General features: G+C 43.0%; 1 protein-coding gene across 1 annotated transcript in view; it reads left to right on the forward strand.

Moving 5' to 3' along the window:
* Positions 1-21,254, forward strand: part of LOC112951108 (uncharacterized oxidoreductase ZK1290.5-like) — a 35,853-nt gene extending 14,599 nt beyond the window's left edge. Inside the window, exons 3-8 of the mRNA XM_026043731.1 lie at positions 714-815; positions 10,804-10,895; positions 13,611-13,793; positions 14,305-14,364; positions 16,239-16,340; positions 20,997-21,254. Coding sequence (XP_025899516.1) covers positions 714-815; positions 10,804-10,895; positions 13,611-13,793; positions 14,305-14,364; positions 16,239-16,334 — 533 coding nt within the window. The 3' untranslated portion in view covers positions 16,335-16,340; positions 20,997-21,254. The remainder of the gene's footprint in view (positions 1-713; positions 816-10,803; positions 10,896-13,610; positions 13,794-14,304; positions 14,365-16,238; positions 16,341-20,996) is intronic.
* The last annotated feature ends 2,387 nt before the right edge of the window (positions 21,255-23,641 follow it).

The following is a 23,641-nucleotide window of genomic DNA, read 5'->3' on the forward strand; positions in this document are numbered from 1 at the left end:
TTTCTTTTCTAGTGTGGAGGTGAGAAAAAAAATGCTTTCCTGAGACAACCATTTGCAGCAGCACCTTGAATAAATTCATCAGCTGCAAATATTACTTGTGTTTGAAAATGTGTTAGCCTTTCATAGAAGGTAAGAAAACACAGTTGTGTACCATAAAAATTGCGTTTTTTGCTATGGTAAGGAATAGCAAGCATGAAATTATAATCCCCCCCCCCCCCCCCAAAAAAAAACCCTCCATGGAAGAATGGTTGTGCTGTAATTTCCAAGATAAATACATAAATGGTAGTATTCTTCAGAAAAGAAAAACAGGCCTGCTGCTGTGGTTGTATAAAATATCTCTAGAAGTGCCAAGCATATTTGTCTTCCCTAAAGTTCAAGACTTCAGTGTTTCAGCAGCAGTCCAGTCTTATTCTAGTGACCAAAAGCCCTTAGAGTTCAGAATTTAAATCCTGTGGGGCTGTGAAACTCTCATTGCAGGGGCTGAAGCCTGAGACGTGTGTTGACTTCTGACATCTTCAGTTGTTAATGAACTGTTGTGGACTTAGTGTATTGAAAATAAACTAAATGTGATGATTGTGGAGTAATAATTATAACTGTTTTCAAGATAGTATATTAGAAACTGTAATGGATGAAATATACTGCTTTACACAGTGTTGTCTTTTGTTTTCCTTTTTTAGATAATCTGCTAAAGATTCTGGTTGTTTCTTTTTCAGATCTGTATTTGATACACTGGCCTGGTGCACATGTTCCAGGTAAAAGCAATCGGGAGGTCCGAGCTGAGACCTGGAGAGCCATGGAGGAGCTCTATGAGGAAGGTAGTGCAATCAGGAAAATCGGTCTTGGCAGAAGGAGTTAGGAGCATTTGGAATTTGGGGGAATTCATTGGCAGAGACGTTCAAAATGTTTATTCATGTTGGACCCTCAGACTTCAGTGGGACTTGGATGTTTACGTCTTGTGGATCTCAAAATTGCAGCCTTACTAGTCTGGTGAGCTAAATGAGAGCTTTGTATTGCTTGTAAATAATACGTTGCCAAATTGTGCTCCTGGGGTGAGTAATGTTGTATACACTTTCCTGAGGAAACCTATGGATTATATCGAAAACTTTATGCTACTGTAGAATATTTTTGTGTTAGCCTGTTCTATTTTAAGTATAAATCGTGCTACCTAGTTTTACTTCCTTTTAATCTCTCTTTTTTTTGGTATGGTGCTGTTTTCCACTCTATCATATATTAATATGTTGTGGTACTTTAGATCTTTGTTGCTTGTGGTTTAGAAAAGGTTAAGAAAGCAAATTAGATGCAACATGTATATTGGCTTTTTTTGGTAGCTAGCTTTTTAATGGGGGTGTGGGCGAGAAGCTTTTCCAAAGGAGCGTCCTCTTCTCCCAAATCTGAGTGAAAAATATTGATTTATTTTTGGTGCCAGCAATCTTCAGCTTACATTCATAGCAATAGGAAAGAGAAGATTGTGCCAACCAAAATTTATCATGTAGATTTGAGAGAATGATTTTGCTCCTTATTTGTAGTCCAAAGAAGTCCTGTGGCCCGTAGCTTGGGAGAGGAGCAGCTCTTGGGCTAAGTGGGCTGCCTGCTAACCAGAGTTACTGCAGAAGGGTTTGCATGGGGACGGTGGGATTGTCCCACAGGCGGTTGTGGGCCATGTTGCGCCACGATGGGTTGTATCAGAGCAAGAAACAAACCCATTCCTCCTCCTGCAGCACCTCAAGTACTTCTGGGGCACCTCTGGAAATACAGAAGTAAAGTGTCCAGGAAGTTGCAAAAATGTTTTCCATCCTGTAAGAGATCACAACGTTCAGTTTTTAAAGAATGACTAGACCAACCCTAAATCTCAAAGCATCAATGACTTCAGGTCCTTAGATGAGTTATTCTATCATCTATTTAATCTTTCTATTGAAACGAGTTCTCACTGATGAGTGTTTCAGTTGGTGCAGGACATTTGTGCCTAGATATTTCATCCCAACTTGAGACACATAAACTGGAGGAAGCTTTCACCTTTTATTTTTATTGCCTGTCCCTTTGTCTTTATTCTACCCTTGCTTGTGTGTGTTTGTGATCTTTCTTTTCTGACACAACTGTTTTTCTTTCTCTCTCCTTCTTCTCTTTATCTTCCTATTAGGAAAGATTGTGAATTACTCAAGGATCTTTCGGTAAGACACTGGAAATGCCATCACTGGCCTCAGAGAGGAGGAGAATTATATGTTGTTTCTCTGTTGTAACTCTTCTTTACCAACATCTCAGATGTTTGTGTTATTTTCTTTTTTATTTCATTTTGCTATTGCATTTCTTCAGGAGGTAGCAATGTGCAAATTGAAGAAATGTTCTTCTCTAATCTGAAGCTTTTTACAGACTTATACTCATGTATGCTCACTTATGAGTTTTTCACTCCTGATTCTCTAACTTACCTCAGGTAAGTTTTCCTTCTCCTGCAGACCATGTATTAGCATAGTTGAATCAAGTGCCTTAGAAGATGAACTGCCACATTTTTGCTGGAAAGGATATAGGCTCTGGATGTCCTGACCATAAACATGTGTTACTGGAACAATATGCTAATGTTAAACATTCTGGAGATGGAAATGCAGTGATTCCTGAGGAAAATATTAAATAATTCATTTGCATGGTTAACCACTAAACGTTCTGTGGAAGATTAAACACTGCATATCTTTATATGACTTGGAATGTGTTAGGTGAGTAATTTGTCAACTTTGGTATAATTTTAATATATGAATTGGTCAAAATCGTAACCTGAGAGAGAAAACAGCTTGAGGAGGAGGAATTCTGTTGAGTATGCAACCTATTTGTCTTCTCTGAGCTTTTTTAAACTTTTTAAAGCCTTCTCGGGACATTGCTTCAGATAGTCATTGGTTCCTGCTTGCAGTATCATGATTTTTTTATATTAAGAAATCTTTTTTTCTGAGAAAAAGAAAAGCCCTAAAATTGAGCCCTAGGGTTCAATTCTAAGCCCTTTAGGAGGACTGAGCACTTTAGAGTTAATGATGTGCTTATGCAGTCAGTTCATAAGCTAAAGATTGAAACTGTTCAACTTGCTGTTATGTTTAACAATCAGCTGTGTCCACACTGAGTTTCTGAAAATGCAATGACAATTAAACACACTTCTCCATGGAAAAATGGATTGTGTTGGGGAATAATAATTATCTTTGTGTAAGAGAGACTGTTAGAAGTTCTATGTGTGGACCTAAGGTGCTGGTCTGTGTAAAGGTAACAAGCTTTTCTTAAATGACTTCCTTGTACTCACAGCTAGTTTGAGTGCATTTATTTGAAACTCTTAATCTTTTCACTTCAATTTACGCCTGCGTTAATATTTATTATGCAGAATTCCACCTAGCTAGACCAAGCAATCTTCTAAAGTAACATAATAGGCTTTTTTAAAACCCCAGAAGGTGGTGAGTACTGTTGGCAAGGACTGTAAGACTTCAGTGGAGTGTTTTAGGCTTGTATTAAGTTTTAGCTTGATAACAATGGTCACAAATGTCCCAAAAAAAAATCCAGTTGGACAGAAGGTGAAAATAGTGACTAAGCACAGTCTGTAGATGCAAATAGTTTGGAATGATGCTCAGCTGAATTTGGGTTCCTTTAATACTGAGTCCTGTTGGGGAGAGAGCATGCAAACCTGACTGCCATGTTTCTCTGTGGGCGCTCTGGCTCTCTGTGTCTCCCTGAATTTGACTCTCCGGTTTCTCCCGAGTCCACCTTTCCTGTCTCTGGCTCTCCTATGTCTACTGCTCCTTGTCTGTTGCCCTGTACTCATGTGTTAAAACACTGCCTTTACCAAAAGTGTGTGCTTGGTGTTTTTAACACAGGAAAGAAAAAACTCTATATTTGCAACCCATAGCACTTCTGCAGAGTGTTACTGACTTGGTGGCTTTCTGGTAACATACAAGGGATTGGCAGCTCTTATTCCGGTTGTATCATATGGCTCTCAGTTTGCAAACCTCTCATTTGTTGAGTTTGCCTTTTAAATTGCCACGTTGGTCCCCAGAGCTTCTCAGGATGGACAGGCAGAGCACATGGCATCCTGCTGAGCTGAGGTGTGAGCACCTGGCAGAACCGCTGCTCAGCAAACGGCCAACTGCAGTGGAGAGAAACTGCTGCTCTTCACAGCGCATCCACAGTCACTGCCTGGGAGATGTGGCCTAAAAAAGCCTCTCAAAGACAGATTGAACCTGGGTTCATCTCGGGGGCAGTGGGGACACAGGGCTGCCACAACACAATGTGTGGAGCCTCTGGACTGAAGTGTCATCTCTCCCTGCCAGCTTGGGTGGGATCAGGGTGCTTGGCTCTGCCAAGGTAGGTGTGTACCAATATCTACAAAAGTTTGCCTCTAGTTAATAAAGCCTCTGTGTGAGCTGTTCAAACAAATCTGAAACACTTGCCAAAATTATTTGCAGAGGTGTTTTAGGGAGCAGATAACTTAGGCGGAAAACTAAGAGCGTCCTCACCCAGTAATGAATCCACTGTTAGGAAACAGTCTTGCTGCTGGCCCAAGGCTGGCATCTCAGGAGCACACTCGAAAAAGTGCTTTGCATTTTAGCATTCTCTGCCTGCTGCTTGAATCTGTGGTCGAAATGCCTAATGCAACCAAGCAGCTATCTCAAGATCTCATGTTAGATTAAGCATTTTCCCAGACTTCCAGGTGTTTTCCTCAAGGGAGAACATGACACACAAATAGAGCATGCCTGTTCTTGCAGAAAAAAACAGATAAAGAGATTCTGAAGCCACTGTTGCCCCTTACAGCAAGAAAAATGTGTGTCTATGTTAAAATAACCCCTGCATTTTTTTTCCACTTTTTTTTATCCCTGTGGGTTGATGTCTGGGACATGGTCCAGTATCTTTCTGGTTTGCCTTTGAACTACAGAGTCTCTGGCTGGCTGAGCATGTCAGTCTTTCATGTTTTCCTGCCTAACTCCTCCAGTATATTTTTAGTCTGTTAAAAGTCCTCCCAGTTACTTTTCTTCTTGTTTCTGATTTTTTTATGATTTTCCTCCTTTGTCCACAAGTAAGGGAAGGTTAAACCTTTAGCCAGCTTAGCATTCCTATCATATAGCCAGACTATAGAGTCTAATGATTAAAATTGTTGGTTTTCCTTTAGTATTTTTAGGAAAAGATGTAATAAGGTCCTAATCAATGAAGTTAGGAACTTAATGCAAAGCTATAGCAGTTGCATTATTCCATAACAAGAATCAAAAGCTGTAAATTCTAGATCAAGTTTCAAAGTTATACAGAAATAGTACTATTTTACACAGTAATCAGTTATACCACTGTGAGAGTCATCTGCTGATAAGAAAGGGCTCATGCAGACCAAGGTGAGAGCCATTTAGATTCTACTCAAAACTGCATGTGCATTTTCAGTCAGCGTTTGGGGACAGAGTGCTGAGGAGAAAGGAGGACAAGCTCTTATTTTGGTCAGTGAGAGGTTTCTGCAGAAGAGCTGGCTCTTCCTGTTGTAACAGCTGAAAGCAACTAGGATTCTTGAAGCCCCAGGCCTATGGTTTGAGTTGCTGTGGTCTCTAAGGCTCTAATTTGCCCAATTCTCTTCTGTGATAGCTGGGATGGAGGCTTGGCTGCCTGCGAAGCCCATTCCGAGGCGCTTACGTCGTGGCAAATGTTCCCTCTCCGTCTGCAAAATGACCCGTCCTGAATGCAGCGAGCGCCTGCGATGCCGCCGCTCGTGGCAGCGTGGCGGGCCCACCGTTTTGGGAGGCTTCTCTGCACATGCTTGTGATTCTTTGTGCCTCCCATGTGAAAACACTGGGGGAATGAGGGCCTCCGGGCAGCTTTTGTTGGTCATGCAGTTTGCCTCCCATGGGGACTCGGTGTCACTTTGCTAAATGTAGAACTTCTTGCTGTCATCCCCTAGCGTAAGCAGTGCAGCTCATGCTTGTGTGAGTTGCTTATACCTGCACTGAAAATTCCTTAATGTGTTAATATATTGGAGAAATTCCTTGTATTTCCACCAGCTTTTATTAATATCCTTGTTTTTCATCTTTGGGCGTGGACCAGTGCAGTCATCAGCTTTCCTTCCTGCTTTGTCTGTCAATTCTCAAAGGAGAGAGGCTGAGTAAGCCAAATACATTTTTTTGATGTATGTATGTGTGTGTGGGGGTGACACAATGCTAGGACGTCCTTTCCTAGATGACACATTCTGTTGTAAACGGTGTCCTACTGAGGAATTGCTCTCTGCCTGTGCTGATGGAGAACACATCCTCATTCACAAGCACTAGTATTACATTTCCACAAAAGATTTGGCTTAAGAGTGAGTGTGTTGGTAGAAATCCTGTGTACGTGTCTGTGGAAGCTGCACTGAAGTGTTCACAGGTAAAAGCAAGGAACTGCTTTTCGTAGGAACACCAATCTCATGAGTGTCTCTGTATTCTCTCTGCTTATATAAAGATGTCTGGGCTTGTTATTACCAGAAAAGCAATTGAGGAAAAGTGTTTTCTCGGGTTGAGGGTGCTTGCGTTGGTGAGGATGTTGTACCACACCCTGTTTATCAGATAAGACTGCTCTGAGACCCGTGCAGAAAAAAGAATCACTACTGACTTTTCATGTTTAAGATCAGAAAGAAGTCATAATGTGAAACGCACTGAAAGATTCAGAAGAGTAATAAATTGCAGTTTGGTGCAGATATAAAACTGGAAACAAATCTAAACTTGGAGGATTGACTATCCTTATTTGTTACTCTTCATTGTTTATTTTATTTTATTTTATATTGTATTTTTTATATTTTGTCTTTTTTCCCTGTAATTAACTTTATTTCTGAAGGTGAAAATAAGCCCTCAGACTTCTTTGGTTAATGATGCAGAGGTTCCAGGGTGGACCCAAGAGTTTCTTGGAAGAAGCTACTGTTGAAGTCTCTTGCAGAGGAGAGTCTTGCCAAAAAAAAAAAAAGTCTGGATCAGTAATGTACCCAATGTAGGGGAAAGGCATCACTTATCTCTCTTTTGCAAATGTTACTTTCTTAGTTTGTGTCTTTCCAGTCATTTGTGAGCTGTTGCTTTGAACAGGGGCTGCAGAGTGACCTGGTTATGAAACCTTGGTTTTAGGTTCCTTTCTTTTTTTTTTGGCTGTGCTCTGTTTACAGCATGACCCTACACGTGTAGGGCTGGCACAAGAGAAGGGGAAGTCTGCTGAAGTAGAGGGGAATTGATTCAGCTTTGAAAAGAACCACCCACGACCTTTTTGATGGCAGCCTCAGCTGATGGGATCGGGATTGCCTGCTCGCCCGGGGGAGAACTTTGCCAGTGTCACTGAGATGCTGCTGCTCTGAAGTGGTGAGGATGAGCAGCCCGGGTCAGAGAGACCGCCAACACGTTAAGCTGGTTTTGCTGCCTTACACTAGTTGGTTAACACAACAGCCTAATTGCTGCCTGAATTTTTGTAATGGATTTTCGGCCATGGGAGGTAACAGTTTGTCTGCTCCTCTTACCCTTGGACTGCTGCAATTTTCAGGTGGCCTGTAACAGGAGGCAGAGTAATGGAATTGCAGTAGCAGGAAGGTCATTTTGAGGCTGATACTGCACCTCTATTGCTGTGGCAGGTAGGGTAGGAGAAAAGTCCCTTGGGGGCAGAGGTGTGAATGCAGCGGTTGGCATTCGGATCCTGTTGTCAGTTTTGTCAGTCTTCCTGTGGTGACTTTGGACACAGGACTAAGCATTTTGGCTTAGTCAAAAGACAGGACTTAGCCTTGAAGACAGGACTTAGCCTTTTGGTGTCTGCTTTACATTCTGTAAAACAGGAACAAGCCATATTTCATAGATTTAAAAAAAAAAAGTAATTCCTAATTGGCTGTATCCAAAGACACATCTGCCTGCTTGAAGGCTTTGACTTGCAAGCTGCGTGTTGCACATTCAGCCTGCAGCTTTAGGAAGCTGTGCTAGAATCCCACCCCTCTTCAAACAGTATTGCTCATGAAAACCAAAGTGAGGCTTTTAATCCTCAATATTCCAGTTGGTCGCAGAAAATGTGGACCTTTCCAACCTGTGAAATGTCTTGGAATGGAGATGCTGCAGTTGGCCTCTTCTGAAAAGAGGATGCCTTTGTCTTTCTACTCTGTGGCTCAAGTAGATCCACCCCGTTTGCTGAATGTGAGACTTCTGCTGTGCCCAGGTTGATGTCAAGCGACAGCATGGGGAAGGAACACTGGCTCCACAAACCCAGTATCCAGTTTTTTTATTAAAAAAAAAAATCTGCACTTGGTACAGTTAATATTTCAGAAGGTTTTTAGAAGTCTGATAAAAGTCTGTAGTCCTGCTTGGGAAAGATAAGGTTTCCTATTGTAATAAAACAATGTTGTGGTGCCAAGGCAATATATTTATGCTTTACTGTGGCAAGACTAGTTTTGTCCATCAAACTCTTTAATTTGGTGTTGTACTAAGTGAAAGAACTAAAAAAACCCCACTAGTTCTCTAACCCATTAGCTTGAGGTGTTGCTTCATAGCACTTGGGACTAATGCAGTCTGGTCAAATTGCTCCTCTGTATGCTGGAGGCCAAGATGATTGTGTGTGTAGTAAGGACATTAATTCTTCAATTATGATCAGCTTTTATTTTAAAGGCCAATATGTTTTCAAATTTCCCTTGCAGAGTTTCATGACAGTTTTCCTTACGGCCTGGTTTTCCTTCAGTCTCTCAAGTCAGAGTCCCAAGGAGCTGGGCCAAACTTCACCAAGTCTGAGGAGCTGGTGGGGACTTGCAGCCTTGTTGCTCATTGTACCTGGCACTGTCTCCAAATCTGCTTTGTGTGGGCCAAACCACTCTTCTTCAAGAAGATATGGAGGACGCTTTTTCTCCCAAGTCAAAGCTTTGTGACTGTAAATAAGACTGTATAAATATGTGCATTAAGAGTCTACTTTTGGAGGTATTTTACCTAGTATGCTTTACAGCAACCTGGGGGTTCTTGAAATTCAGCTCTTGCTGACTTGATGAAGTCAAAGGAAATAGAGATTTTTCAGAGTAGATGTAACACACTTTATGAATCTTACAGCCTCCAATTGTAGCAAAACCGACTGTGTTTTTCAGGCCTCTTTGGCATAAGGATTTATTAGTGCTGATGCTCAGGTGTGTTTGCCAGCAGAAGTCAAAAGCTCATGTTGCAATTGGGACAGATTAAATAGGAATTACACAGCTGCTGTAATGTAGGTTATAACCTGATTATGTTACACATCTTGAGCAGTGATCCTATCTGTAAGTGAAAGCTCTGTAGTGTTTTACTGGTTAATATGTTTTTTTACCTTTGGATTCCACAGCAGAAACCACATAAAACAGTGACAGTAGGCATGCAGGTTTTGCAGACCTAACTGCTTGCGCCACCACAGCATGTAAAAGCAGTGTTGTAGTAGAGTTTCCTATGTTTATATGGTTGGTGGCTTTTCAAATACAAAACTTATTTTTCAGGGTTTGAACAATGTGGGTATAATAGTTAGCAGCAAAGTGTAACTTCACTTTTGGAATTTAAACTGAGAGCACAAGAACAATTTCATTTCTTCATTTTGTCCAGTTAAGTTGAACCTGCAAATTCCAAGTATATTGCAATCCTATATTATTTTTAAGTGGCAATTTAGTCGTCTTGTGAATTACTTTATCATGCATAAATGTGCATTTTAAAAATTTTAGGTTAGCCTAATTTATTTCCCACCAGCACTTTATCTTTATTCAAGGTGAAGGTAAATTTTTCTTTGATATGTATTAATAACATTATTGTTGCAGATGCACATGCATATGCATAGAAGACATGCACATACATCTTTCAGTATTGGCTCGGGAAAAGGTTGAGTTAAACACAGTGATTGAGCTGCTGTATTTGTACAACTTGAAAGCAGCTTTCCATCTGGAGAGTTGCTAACTGAGATCCCTATCGAGTCAATGAAGACAGAAGTTCACAGATGAAAGAAACAAGGCTGATTTATAGTCCACAGAATCCACAGGCCAAAGAGCCCACCGCTGGCCTGACCACGCTTGGTTTCCATATTAACTCTCTTAGGGCAGAATGAGACCCAAACTGCTGAAGAGTGGTTGAGGTTGAGGTGCAGCAGCAGGTCGTGGTTGGGAACTGTGTGTTATCATATCAGGGTTTCAAAGAAGGCATCTGATTTCAGGGCTGTCAGCTCTTAATTGACATGCAGGCATATGCACTTGAGGTTTATTTTAAAAATAACCCTCGTGTCATCTATGTGCATTTTGGCTTCAACAGGAGTGAAAAAACCTAGCAGTTGTAGATTATTTTTCCTACAGTTCATATCTTGATTTGTGTTTAATTCTATTTTTTAACTGCGTTCTTTTGTAGCATCTGTGTAATACATAGCAATGTAACAGAAATACAGGCAGGGTTACGCAGTTCATTTGGACTGCCTGTCCTTGTGTTTGTTACTCACACCTTATTAGTCTTCTGCAAATGTTCTACTTTTCTTTAGCCTTGGCAAGCGGCTCAGAACACCATTTCCTTCTTTTCATTCGGGTGAAGTGCAATTGTTCTTTGCTTACACTACATTAGCCTTTCCCAGAATTTAGCTTGGAGTTTTTATACACTGGGGAGCTTCCAGTGTGTTTAGATTATAAAATGGTTTCCTAGAGTGGCTGTGACGGAGCTGTGCCTTCAGATAATGCCGTCAAACTGGATTTCAAGGGTCTTTTTTTGGTTTGTTTGTTTCTGCTATAGAGAATGGATGCAGTTGCAGGCATTTAGTGCCTTGAAAGTGGTGTTTTTCATGTTATCCTCCAAACAGTGAGGATTGCCCTACAACATTTTCTTGTTCTGTTTCTCTCATTAGGTTTATGTAGATCAATTGGTGTAAGCAACTTTCTTATCAGGCATCTTGAGCAGCTAGAGGAAGACTGTGCGATTATCCCACATGTCAATCAGGTGAGTGGATACATGCCTATCAAGGATTAAAAGTTTGGTGGATTTGTTTCTAATAGCCTTCACCTGTACCTGAAAGACACCTCCATCAGCCTTATGGGCAGGTTGATCATGTTAAAGCATCAAAGTCTTCCAGGGTTCAGCCGTGTGTCATCTTCATAAATGCACATCTCCCGAGCTGGAATGCAGTTTGGCTGAAATGCTTACGGCCCTTGAGTGAACATAGCCTTTCAGTGGCTTAATAAATCACTACACGTGATCACTACAAATAAATAAATAATCACTACACGTACCAGACCTTCTAGCCTCCCTCATGCCCCGCGAGAAATAATCAAAGACAAAATCTTTCCCAAAGTATTCTGTAATGTGAAGAAATCTTCGCTATATTGATTCATTAAGCTGCCTACTTTTTTTTAAACAAACTTTATTTCTCGGTACAAAGTATTTGCAGACAATTGTTGTATAGAAACTAATTATTAAAAAGACAAATGAAGGAAAATAACTTTCCCATCAGTCCTGCTAAAATTGCATGAAGAATTGAGGGTGTTTTCTCAGTCCTGCCAGTTCTCAGTTATTTTTCTGTGCTGTAGGAAGTGGGAAGATGGGAGAAAAGCAGTTCTATATCAGACTGTAGACTTCACAAAATGGGTAGTAAGCCCTGCATCCCCTTTTGGTTCCTGACTGAAACAGTTTCATCATGTTCGTTACCAAAGTGGGAGAGAGGAGGCTTTCCAAGAACTTAGGCTTGTTAAGGCAAGTAGGAGCAAGTAAGCAGCTTTTAAGATAACCAATTATTATTTTAAAAAATACTGTGAATCACTCTACAGAAAACCACAATAAGTATTTTGTTCTAGCATCATACAGAATGAAGCAGCGAGCCTGGCAGCTCCCTGTGGAGATCCCAGAGTTTGTAGCCAACTTGGCACTGCTGAGGCTGGATCTGTGCTCAGGGGAGCTACAGCCTCTTTGAAGATCCTTATGATAATCACTTATTCCTAAGAATTTAATTTGTGTACATTTTGTTTAATATATATAAATGTATAATCACATACTGAATCTAGATATCAACAGTTTATCTCCTGCTTCCCTGACTGAGGGGTATTTCTCAGTATTTCTCTGCCTTTGTACAAATGCAAGTTGCTGCGTATCAAGCTCAGAGGGATTAGGGATTAAAGTAATGTTATTATCTGTGATAGCATTGAGCTTTATACCCAATTGAGTAAACTTGCACAGGGCAGAAGGGTATTAATTCTGAGGTCTCAGGAAACAGACTCTTTGAGGATTAGCTCTACAGGAAAAATCATTTCTGGGCTTAAAATAAAGGAAGATGGTTATAAAATTGTGCATTTTGCTTGAGAAGCTGACTGCAGTGCAGATGCAGAAAAGAGACCTGCAAGGTGGTGCAAAGACCAAGGTCTGATACTGGTGGCCACACAGTCATTGGGCCCAACTCTTCCCCTTGTGCCCAGGCTGCCCCCAAAACGCCTTGCAGCAGGTGGTGTAGAGTCAAATGCTGAAAAATCTTGGTTACTTAAATCAGTCCCCCTCAATATTTTCTACTCTGTGCTGTGTGTTACCCTGGATGCTGTTTTCCTGTTCTGGTCGTGACGTAGCCTGATGGGAGCGCGGAGTTGGGCCTGCCCTGCGTTTGCTCCCACCGGATCCTGGCAGGAGCCGCTTGCTCGGCCTGTCTCCTCCTCTTTGCTTTGCATAACGTGTGATTAGAATATTTTCTAGCCAGCTCAGGTGCAAGAAAAGTTAATAATGTATGACCTAAACCCTAGGCTTGCAGACAGAAACATGAAAGACGCGGGCCACGCAGAGGTCAAGAAACATCAAAGGTTGAAGGCATGGATGTGTCTGCTGCCTGAACCTTGGTCCCCAGTCCACCCCGTAATTTGGGCCCTGGCAGCTTTGGCTGACTCAGCCCAGGCTCCGAGGGACACGGGGTTTTCTCAGCGTGTTGGCTGGGCACCAGCCGATTGTTCCCGGCTATTGTTGTCGCAGAAGACACCGTGTCCTCGGGATGAGAAACAGGAAAAGGTCCTTGGGCCCTTTTATGGCAGGAGCGCGTTTCCAGTGCCGCGGCGCTGAGGTAACGGCTGCGCAGAGCGTTTCCTCGCGCGCAGCCGGGCCTGGGTGCCCCGCATGCCTGCTCACGGTCACCCAGCTGAAGCTGCATCACGTGCTGCTCTGCTGGGTTAGCAAAGAAAACGCCATCGCTTCCATCCAAGGGCAAAGGAAGGGGTGTTTCTAGCACTGCGCACGCTGTGGAATGTTTTTTTTAAATAATAAGGAATAATAAAGAGGTTCAGTTTGGCCTTGGCTAAATGCCAGGCTACTTGACTGTTTTGAAATCCTTCTTGTCCCCCTTTACTTTCCAATAACCTTTGTTTTCTTTTGCTTCCAACAACTAGCTATTGTGAGACTTTTTCTCTCTCGCCTGGTTCTTGGTAACTCGCGGTCTTCCTACCGTGGTCCCCTCCTGCCTGGCTCTGTGTGCAGGGTCTTCTGGGCACCCGCTCCAAGCAGACATCAGACCTGGTCCTGGTCAGATCAATCCATTATACACATGCATATAAGCAGTAGTCATTTCATGTATTTTTAAGAAGATGAGGAAAAAATATTATTTATTAGTATTAACAGTTTCTCCTAAATGTACTCTTATTTATCTAAGGTTTCTTATCTAAGAAGAAAAATTCTTCTTATTTATCTTAGGTTGAATACCATCCTTTCCAAAGACCTCAGGAGCTGGTAGATTATTGTAGGAACAAAAATATTGTTTTTGAAGGCTATTGCCCTTTAGCCAAAGGTGAAGCCCTCACTCATCCTACTGTTATCCAGCTGGCCAAGAAGTATGGCAGAACTCCAGCACAGATCTGCATACGCTGGAGTATCCAGGTAATGGAGGGTGGCAGTAAAAACAACCTGGCTCACAAAATGTAAATAGTTTCGTTTCTATACATGGATCTCAAACTTATGCAGAAAGGATTGTTGCCTTTAATGTGCATGTGTCCCATGAGCTGTATTGGAAACTTGGAAGGAAGAACACAAAGCATGACATGTTTTACGTGTGTGAAGATTGCAGAGTGATAAAAAGGAACCATTGATAAGAGAGACTTTTCAACCAGATGTCGCAATCAACCAGGGGCTTCATTCCCTTTCTGTAGCTCAACAGAAAGCAGAGAGCAGTGAAACAAAGTTTTGAGTTGACATATACCATGCAATCTGTGTTGGAATTAAGCCCAGTGTATGTAACTGCAGTTAAAAGAAGTTACGTGTGGAAAGGTCAGTGACCCCTAGAAGGAAAATGAAAACCTCAGAAAGCATAAAGAATGTATGGAAATGTTTTGAAAATGAGATTATTTTCCTTGAAACTGTCTGTGAGTTTTAATGATGAGGTGTTTTTCAGAATGGGATTGTCACTATTCCAAAATCCACAAGACCAGAAAGGGTACAGGAAAACTGCAAGGTAAGATTTGGTTGCACACTCAAGTCTGAGTAATATCCGAATTATTGTTGTTTTAGTACTTGGAATGCCTGCCTATTTTCCTATTCCAGTTTTACATCAGGCGAGTCGGTTAAAATTGTCAAATTATAGTAGCATCAAATTATAGTAGCATTAAATTACTGCAATGTAGGCTAATACCATAATCCACAAATCTCAGAAATCAAATGGGATTTTAATTACTATGCAGGAAAAAGATATCCTCAAAGAGAACTTTCATAGATGATTTTATAAGTCATGTTTTTACTACTTGGATGGTGACAGAACAATACATTGCAGCTATGAATAGGTCCTTTTTTGATAGGTACACAACTTAAATGGGAAGATCCTTTTTTTCTTCACTTTACACCCAGTGTCTTTAATTCATATCTCCTTCTCTCTAGTTCTCTGATTTGAAGGAGTGTCATCTTGGGTAATGTTATTCTGTTGATACCTCCAAACATATTTTAGGGATAGGAATTGTTCTGCAGATCAGGAACGAACCCTGCAAGAAAGCAGGAATCTTCTTGCCTTCAGCCCGTGGCTGTGTGCATGTTTAGATTTACCCAAACACCGAAGTTTTCTTTTGGTGGCTGCACTTGTTGTACAGCTCCTGCCCTGGCTGCTTATTCTGCTTTCTGTGGCAGAGCTGTTTGTGAACTGAATCAGAGAACTAATTTGGGTGAAAAATCCCTCCTTCCCCTGATTACTTTGCACCCAGATTAATTAGGCGCTTTACAAAGTTTACTGTGTGGCTCTACTAACTAGTTCAGCACAACTGAGGGTTTGTATTTCGGCAAAACCTGAAACACTTGGGTTGGAAGAAAAGGTGGCACAGCTACCTGACCCCATTTCTCCCCTCCGCCTTTCATTTTCCCTCTTGCCCTTACCCAGTGGATTAGCTTAAGTCTGGGCCATTTCTGGTCGGCTTTGGGCAAAGCATGGACGTCACTAAGCCCTGACTATATAATATATAGTGTTTCTATCCAAGCGCTGGCCCGTGGTTTGTGTTTCAAAGGTTGTGTGCCAGGAGGCAGAGCTGCCCGGGCTGAGGCGGGACTGGAGCTGCTCCTCTGGCAGCACTTCAGGCTCCGCCGGATTTTTTGTTGGGCATGAAGGAGCTCTGGCAATTGCTGCAGAGACTTCAGAGCAGCCCTGCTTTTGAAGTGATAATATGTGAGTAACACACCTGCTAGGAAAACACTGGCACCAGCATGCACGCTGTGGGAGACACTGACACTCGCACTGCAGGAGAACTTGGTGGCCCTTTCGGACCTGTGCATGGTGAAAGGTGCCTGCTTTTTCAAGGTAGTTAGTACCGAGGAGCTGTGGCACTGTCTGTAGCAGCTGATCCAAAAGTGCTTTGCCTGCATAGGCAGGGACAAGGTGGAGAGCAACACAACCTTTGTTTTGCCAGCTTTGGGAAAGGAAGGTCCTCGTGCTTCAAATAATTCCGTGGCTGGCTGAAGCTCTGAGGAAAAGAACTGTTGGAATGTAATGGAGAAGCTCTGAGCCCCTGTTTGCAGGGGGGGATCTGCATGGCCACCTTTGCCAGTGACCACACAGGGTGCTATCAAACCACTCTGATGTTATCACTGTCTTGGACCCTTGCCTGAGGCCAGGGAGCTCTGAAATTATTTACCTGAGCCTGCGAATGAAGAGGGGAGGGAGTCGCAAAGCAGCAAATGTCACAGTGGAGCCTTTCGACTTCATAGAAGAGTATTTGTCAATGAGAGAAAGTTCTGAATAACTTCCAAAAAGGAGAAAAAAAATTAAATGATTGCTTCAATTTTAAATGAATCTTGGTGAGTTTAATATGGATACTCCATATTATGCTGACTGTATATGCGTTTCCCTAGGTGTTTGATTTCACGATAGCAGAGGATGATGTTGGGATTCTGAACAGCCTGCACGATGGCAGACACGTGTCCTGGGACCCCAGCCTTGTGGAGTGAACCAAGGTTTGAGCTTTTGCCCTTGTCAGGGACGCGTGAGTCACCCCGTGTGACTTGTCTTTGGAGAAGGTTGCCAGAAGAATGCAATCATAAGCTTAATTGCAGGTATTAATGATAACTGATTTGGAATCTTTAACGCTGATAACAGACAAAAGATGTTGTTGGGATGATATCTTCCTACAGAGATCTTGCATTGCCATCTAAAATCCTGAGCTGTAGTTCACTGAAGCCCATGCAAAGCTTGCTCTTTGTATCACTGGCCTTGCATCGGGTCATGAGGAGATATCACTTCTTAAGATAAAAAGCATTAGTGTACAATACAAATGTTAAGTACAAAATAAATTTTGTAACATACTTTTTTAGAGGGTTACAATGTACAAAGAAGAAAAAAAATGGGTGAGAAAAATACATGAATACAATAATTATCACATTACTACCTAAACTTCAGTCAGAACATGATCCCACAATAATAAGCAGTATATAAGAGCATCATAAAAGGAGTTCTATAGATGTTTTTGCATAGCAGTTGAGCTGTCCCAGAGAGCTTAATGCATATTATTTACCAGCCCCTAGTCGAAGTACAAAGCAGAGAAATGCATAGACAGACAAACAAGCTACAGACAAACTAAATGTGTGACTTGAGTTGAGCAGCAAGCTCTAAGAGCCAGACAAGGAGGCATTCTTCATTATTACTCATCTTTTTCTCCTATTCTAAATGCTGGTAAGTTTTGTTTAGCTTTTAGTGAGAATTAGTCAGTCTAGCTTTCACTTTGTCTAGGAGAGCTCATTAACAGACATATTGTTCCTCAAAATTTTGTAACTTATTTGCACACATACCCACATGCACAGGTGCAAACGTATATACTCACATCGTTCATAGATATTCTTTTAAAAATATACCTGCAGAGTCTTTTATTCACTGAGTATTTGACTTCCACTCACGTTGGTTTGATATTTCAGGAGTTCCTGTGTCTAGAAAGGCTTGGAAAATCTGACTGTGATTTATATTGTGTGGACTTCCTGAGACAGCTTTCCCAGTGCTGTTCTGCTTTATTCATATCATGAAGCAAAGTTCCTTAGTTTCTTATCAAGAAACAACTTTCAGCTATCATATATTCTAGCATGTGTTGCTTGGCCTCAAAGCAGAGCTTCTCTACAGAGAGCAGAACTCGATTTAAAATTGGCTGGTAGTTATTTGTAAAATAAGGGAACTTGTCTATGTTTGCCTCTTGAACCATGGTATATCATTTCAAAAATACAAGATGTTTTCTGAAATGCTGCCCTCACTAATTAACCCTTGTATAATGTGCTATCCCCAAAAAGATAAGGAATCTGCACACTAGAGATTAGTTTCCAGCTTTTCAAATCTGGCTTGTAGTTTGGCACACTTCAGGATCTGAGAATGCAAGTTGATGTGTCTGAAAGTTTAAAAAATACCTGGTTGAACTGGTGTGATGAGGGTCAGTATTTCCAAAATGAAGACCTATTTATAAAGCCTGCTGATTTTATAGTCCCAAAGATTTTAGGACTTTGCAGCATCTACCAGAAATGGTTAGCCTTGGTGAGATGCACGCTAATACACCTCTGGGTATCAGCTAATTCTTCAGCAGAACAGAACTGAACTAGAATTTTGTTCTGATTTCCCAGAGGATGGGAAAATTACAGTGAGGATGGCTTTGCAACTCATTGTTTTAATTTTTTCCTATATTACAGATGCTTTACTCTTGCTTTTGCAGCTGCTTTCACTGTGCAGTGAAGACACCATGTTATCAGATCTACATTATTCAGGCAGGACAAGAATAAGGAAAGGAATAATCAAATAATGTTTCCATAAAAGCATGGTTCTATTTAAGGCAGAAGTGTGGAAAGGCACCATTTTAGTCCAGGTATTTGTCCAGTGTTAGTCACTGTTGTGACCATCCTCAGGCCTGTACAGCACCACGGGTGCTCTAGTATAATCTATTGGCTTATAATGTGATGTAAGACAGTAAGCAATTGGAAAGTGAGTAGTTGATGGTATTTTAGCTTTGACAGTGAAGAGTCATCTTCTGTAGCAGAAGAACCTGGAAGACCAATGGCATATAAAAGTGCTGAACATACAAAACAAGGAAGTTTAACTCCATTTTTTTACTACTTTGATCACTCCCCTGAAGGTGTTGGGTTTTAATTCAGGATTTCATTTCTCAAGTGAATTTTTGAGAGATCCCATGCCTGTTCTTCCCTGGGGCTGAACCTCCTGTCCTTACATGCATAACAGAAGCTTCCTCTCAAGTGAAAACTTTTCTACCTTTCTACAGTGGCGTTTGTTAAGATAGAGCAAAATATCCATTTTCCCACAGTAACCATCGTCTTGAAAGTAAGGCAAGCAGCTACAGCTGAGAAATCTAATGCACTTTTTCCACCATGTTATGTAGGTTATTTATGATCATGACTTAGAAAGACAGCCCACTCTAGCTAAGATAAAGTTTATCTTATTTAAAATAGAGATTTATCAGTATTATCCACCTAATTGCAGTCAGCTTTCTTTGCAGGAGCACCGTGATTGTTCAGGGAATGGAAACTCTTTTGAAACAAATAAGGAAAGGAAAAAAAATAAACAAAATCAGTGGGAAGGGTGAGGCCACTTTCTGTGCAGCCAAGGAGCTTCCTGTCCGAGTGGCTCCCTCTCTCCTCCCTCTTTTTTTTGCATATTGAAAAATTTCATCTTTTACTGGCAGTTAGAGGCACTTAAGAGCCTTTAGCTGAGAAATAATGACAGTGATTTTCTAAATACTTCAGAATGCTTTTTTATCAGGCTGTAGAAGTGTTTCTGCAGTATCTGTACCCCTTCTGTAAATGTGAAGACAAGTATGCCACTTCTTTTATAATATGTGTAGCAAGGAAACTATAAAAGCAGCCAGATTCACAAACCCTCAAAGTCAACCAGGCTGAAGGGTATCCGCCCTGCTTGCACTGTGGTTAACAGCTGATTTTCTTATAAAAAGAGCTGCTGCAGAGGCAGTTTGAGAGGGGACTGTAGTAACCCCACGTTCTCAGCAGCCTTGGACGGAGCTGGATTTGCTGCCCCTGCTCCCATCCGAGCGGTTGACTCTGGTGCGCCAAGCAACCCAGCTGTGGCGGGAGCGACTTGGGAGAAATAAAAGCTAGGCCAGCCCGGGCAGGCTTTCCTGTCACTGTGCTGGAGTCTTTCTTGTACTTCATCTTTGGCACTTATTGCAGTCTCCCTAAAAACATCAGCAGGCTCCCCAAAAACATCAGCACTTCTACACTGCCCTGCACAGTATTTCTGATGCAACCTTCATTTGGTGGCTCTTGTCCCTGCAGCATCACCCCAACCTAATGCCACTTGGCACAGAATAATTATGAGTCTCTGAGGAGCCAAAGCAAGGGGGAGCTGCCTCCAACACAAGCTATTACAGAGGAGCACGAAGCCTGGGATGCATCTGAATCCATGAGGCGGGCATTGCTTCCCAGTGCTGTAACCTGCATCACCCTGCTCTGCTCCACGGGCAGGAAGGGAGGGGAGGAGTGTGGGGCAGGATATGGCCCTGCTAAAGGCTGCCTCTTCTTATTTCCCTCCTAGAAAAATAGATTTCCAAGAATTTCAAGCTAAAGCCCCCCAATTCCATAATAATGAACCGGTGTTAAATTCCTGACTTGGCTGTGAAGTGTATGGGGCTGTTTGTGGGGGAGCGTTGGGGATATGTGCTAACAGGAAGAGCAGGGATAGTTTTATTTTCTCTGTGAACTCATTCTTTCCTAATGGTTCTCTGTGACCTGGATTCATCCCATTAAAGGAGCGAGGATGTTGTTGCCAAGCTGGAAGTAGGGAAATCACTTGATTTGGGTGCAGCTTCAGGGTGGTGAAAGATTAATCTATGAAGTAAAATATATTTTTTTAAAAAAAGCTTATGTTAATTAAATAGTAAGTGCCCTCTTTTTTTTTCTTTTTTTTTATTCCCATGATGTATGAGAATTTGTGTGCTGATCCAAAATGCCTTCTAATCAAGATGATTAGTCTGGAAGTCATCAGAATTTTCAGGAAAAGGTTCTTTTACTGTTTTTTTTCCCCCATACTACACATAAGGAACATTTATGATCTGCTAAATAACAGCTGCTGTCCAGCTAAGACTACTCTTGCTTCAGAACAGTGTGTTGAGATCATGGCCATTTGCAGCTTTATTTTGTGCTAGCAGAAAACATTGAGCAGGACTTTGGTCTCTTCTGTACTGGAGTAAAGTAATATATTTGTGGAAAGCTTTCTCTTGCACTTTGAGTAACACTGGCTTATATAGATCATTGTGATGTGGAGCTTCTGTTATTTTAGTGCATAGCAAAGATGATGCATCATGGTTAGCTGTGATCAAGGTGCTTAAGGCTTTGGAGCAGTGATTTCCAGGAAAATGAAATTTCAAGTCCCTTTCAGTGCTTTCCACTGTGAATGAAGCTTTTCTTAATGTTCCGTTGAGTGATTTAAAAACAGAGATCTTCAAAATAAAGCCAGACTTGTTTCAATAACATTTAGAAATAATGGTACATTCCATTAGCAATAAATTGATTAGTATTACATGAAAACACTTTCTTAGGGACGGTGGTAGCCCTGAGCGTGTGTGCACGTGCTCTACTCTGCAATGTTTTCATTGCTCTTTTTCTCCAAACCAGGTTTTGATGTTAATCTGCGGGAAGAAGATACGGAATTTCTGAACACCACGAGTATCAATAGGAAACTAATTCAGCTGATGTATCCGCTGTGGGAGGGCTCATTTCAAGGCAGATTGTTCCCAGCTCCGAAGTGGTGCTCCTGAAACATTAGTGCATTTTGGAACTAATCAGTCAGTCTGAATGTTTCTCTTGAGTATTCAGATCTCCTATCAATGGCTGAGATTTACTAATATGATAAAAAATAATAAAATTATTTTATCTTTTCTCTTTGTATATTTCTTGTTTACTTCTAAAATATTTTTCTGCTTTCTTGGAACTGTATGGTGTATTCTTTGTTGGGGTTGAGCACTATTCTAGATAAGTTACTCCTATCTGTGTACGGCTTATTTAAGCTGTTGTTTTAATCCATTTGAATAAGTTAGCTTTTCTCCTGACCCATTTTAGTGGGTCTTAAGTATTGAACAGAGGTAGGAGCGTGATAAAAGGCACAGGCCCCTAACGTGTGGGGAGGGCTGCCTCCCTATGGCCTCACATCTGGATGAATGAAACTACGTTCTCTATAGGTTAAGCTCTGTGATGGCACGTAGGTGTAGTGCATCGAGGTAAAATCCTGTGCAAATCTCTTGCAGGAGATGGATCCCTTGGGAGATGGATAACGATCAGACCCTCTTCTGATGCAGTGGTGATTCATGATCCAGGAACACGGGGCCTATGAGCGCTATCTACTGATGATGCCAGAGACGCTCCACCTGGAGTAGTGACTGTAATGGGTCTATTCCCAGGCAGGCTTTGGGAATGCCCCGCTTTGCAGCAGCTTTTCTGACGAGGTCAAAGCCCTTTCCTGCAAGACTGCGTAATATCCTTTTCCTTAGGCTAAGACTTACTGTATGTTGTGCTGGGGGGAAACTGTAGAAGATACTTTGCGTTTGAAGTTTCTAGACCCCATTACTCCTAATTCCAGAGGGATGAATGTATGTCAATAGAAGTCATTATCTGACCAGAGCTGGCTGCTCTTCCAAGTTTTCAGTAACGCAAAATGGGCTTTGTTTCTTCTTCCTCTGAGAGACAGTTTATTATTTCCATTGTTTTCTTTGCCTGCACAGATGGGTGTTATGTCAATTTGTGCAGCTTTGATGAAGATGCTGAAGCCCAGGGCTCTCACCTGGGTGACGGTGTCACGTTTGACTCGGTGATACCTGAAAATGCTGCAGTCCTTCCAGGAAGCTCGCAGGAACCGAGGCTGCTACAGGCAGTCGCGGGGTTTTGCTGGGTTGGTTGGTGGTGCTAGAGCCTGGAGCGTGAGCTAGCGAACAGCACATGTATCTGCCATCCTGTTAGCAAAAATGGACCTCTTGCATAAGCATTTTTTTAGCCAGCTAACCCAGGGAAAGCTGCAGGCACCCATCACCTTTGGTGTCCCACTAAAGGAGCTTTCTCGTCCCTTGGAAATGCTGGATGAAGGGCAGTTCTTTCTTTGTATAGGCAGCTTCAGAGCAACTTTTTCAAAGGAGCTGAATGCCCTCGGTTTCCCTGCTGAATCTGCAGGGGGAAAGGTTTCCTTCACGCTGCACCTGGTGCTTTAAAGTTCAAGAAGATCCTACAAACACTTGTTTTATTAAGCAGAAGGGGTATGATCCCCGTCACTGGCCTCCCGCAGCGTTTATGGGTGGATTTGGGCAGACTTGTCTGGAAGAGCCGAAGTGGCGGCGCGGGGAGGCTGGGAGCTGTGCTGCTGAGCCGCGAGGGCTGCGATAGTCTCCACGTTCCTACACCTCAATCAGTGCAGAGCCAGGTGATGTGGTTTCCTTGACCGAGAAGGGCGAGGGGATGGGGCAGCATCCTCCCAGCGCAGATACCCGCAGCTATAAACCTGCCTGCCCCTCCTTTCCCAAGGATGCCCTTCCCGATGGCATTCCCAGCCTGCGGAGCGGAGCTGGCACTGCCGGGATGCAGCCCTTGGATGCTGCGTGCCCCAGTTGGGCCCCATTGCCTGGCTACGCCAGCACCTCCACATGAAAGCTGCTGCATCTGCTGCCTGCAACAGAGTCATTCCAGCCTTTAATTAACGCACGCTCCTTTAATGTCGCCCTGCTCCTGCGAGTTACACGCGCATGTTTTCCTCGAGGAGAATCCCGGAGGAGCGCGCTTCTATTCCGCGTTTTCTGTGACTCAGGCGGGTGCAGGGGGAAAGCCGGCGCTCTGTGGGGCCGGCCCTGCCGCCGCGGGGGCTGCACGTGTCACCCGCGAGCGTGATTTATCCCCGCGCCCTCTCGGACGGTTGCAGCGCAACGGCCGCCGTTTCCTGCGCGCCCGGCCCCGCTCGCTGCTGAGGGGCCGTTGGGGCGGCGCGAGCCCTGACTCATTGCGGGAGCGGCGGGGCCGGGGGCGGGGCCGGTACCGGCCCGGCCCGCGGGGCGGAGCCGCCGTTAAAGGCGCGCGGGGCGCGCGGCGCCCGCCGAGTCTCGGGCGGACACCGCGATGCGCGGGGCCGAGGTGAGTGCGGAGCGCCCCGCGCTGCCGTGCGCGGCCCGCGGGAGCCCGAGCGCTCCCTGCGCCCGTGCGCCTGTCAGCGGCTCCTGCCCCTGCCCGGGCTCCTGTCCCGGCTCCTGCCCCTGTCCCGGCTCCCGTCCCGGCTCCTGCCCCTG

This window comes from Nothoprocta perdicaria, unplaced genomic scaffold, assembly GCF_003342845.1.
Source record: "Nothoprocta perdicaria isolate Ctin4 unplaced genomic scaffold, notPer1 scaffold_338, whole genome shotgun sequence".
NCBI lineage: Eukaryota > Metazoa > Chordata > Aves > Tinamiformes > Tinamidae > Nothoprocta > Nothoprocta perdicaria.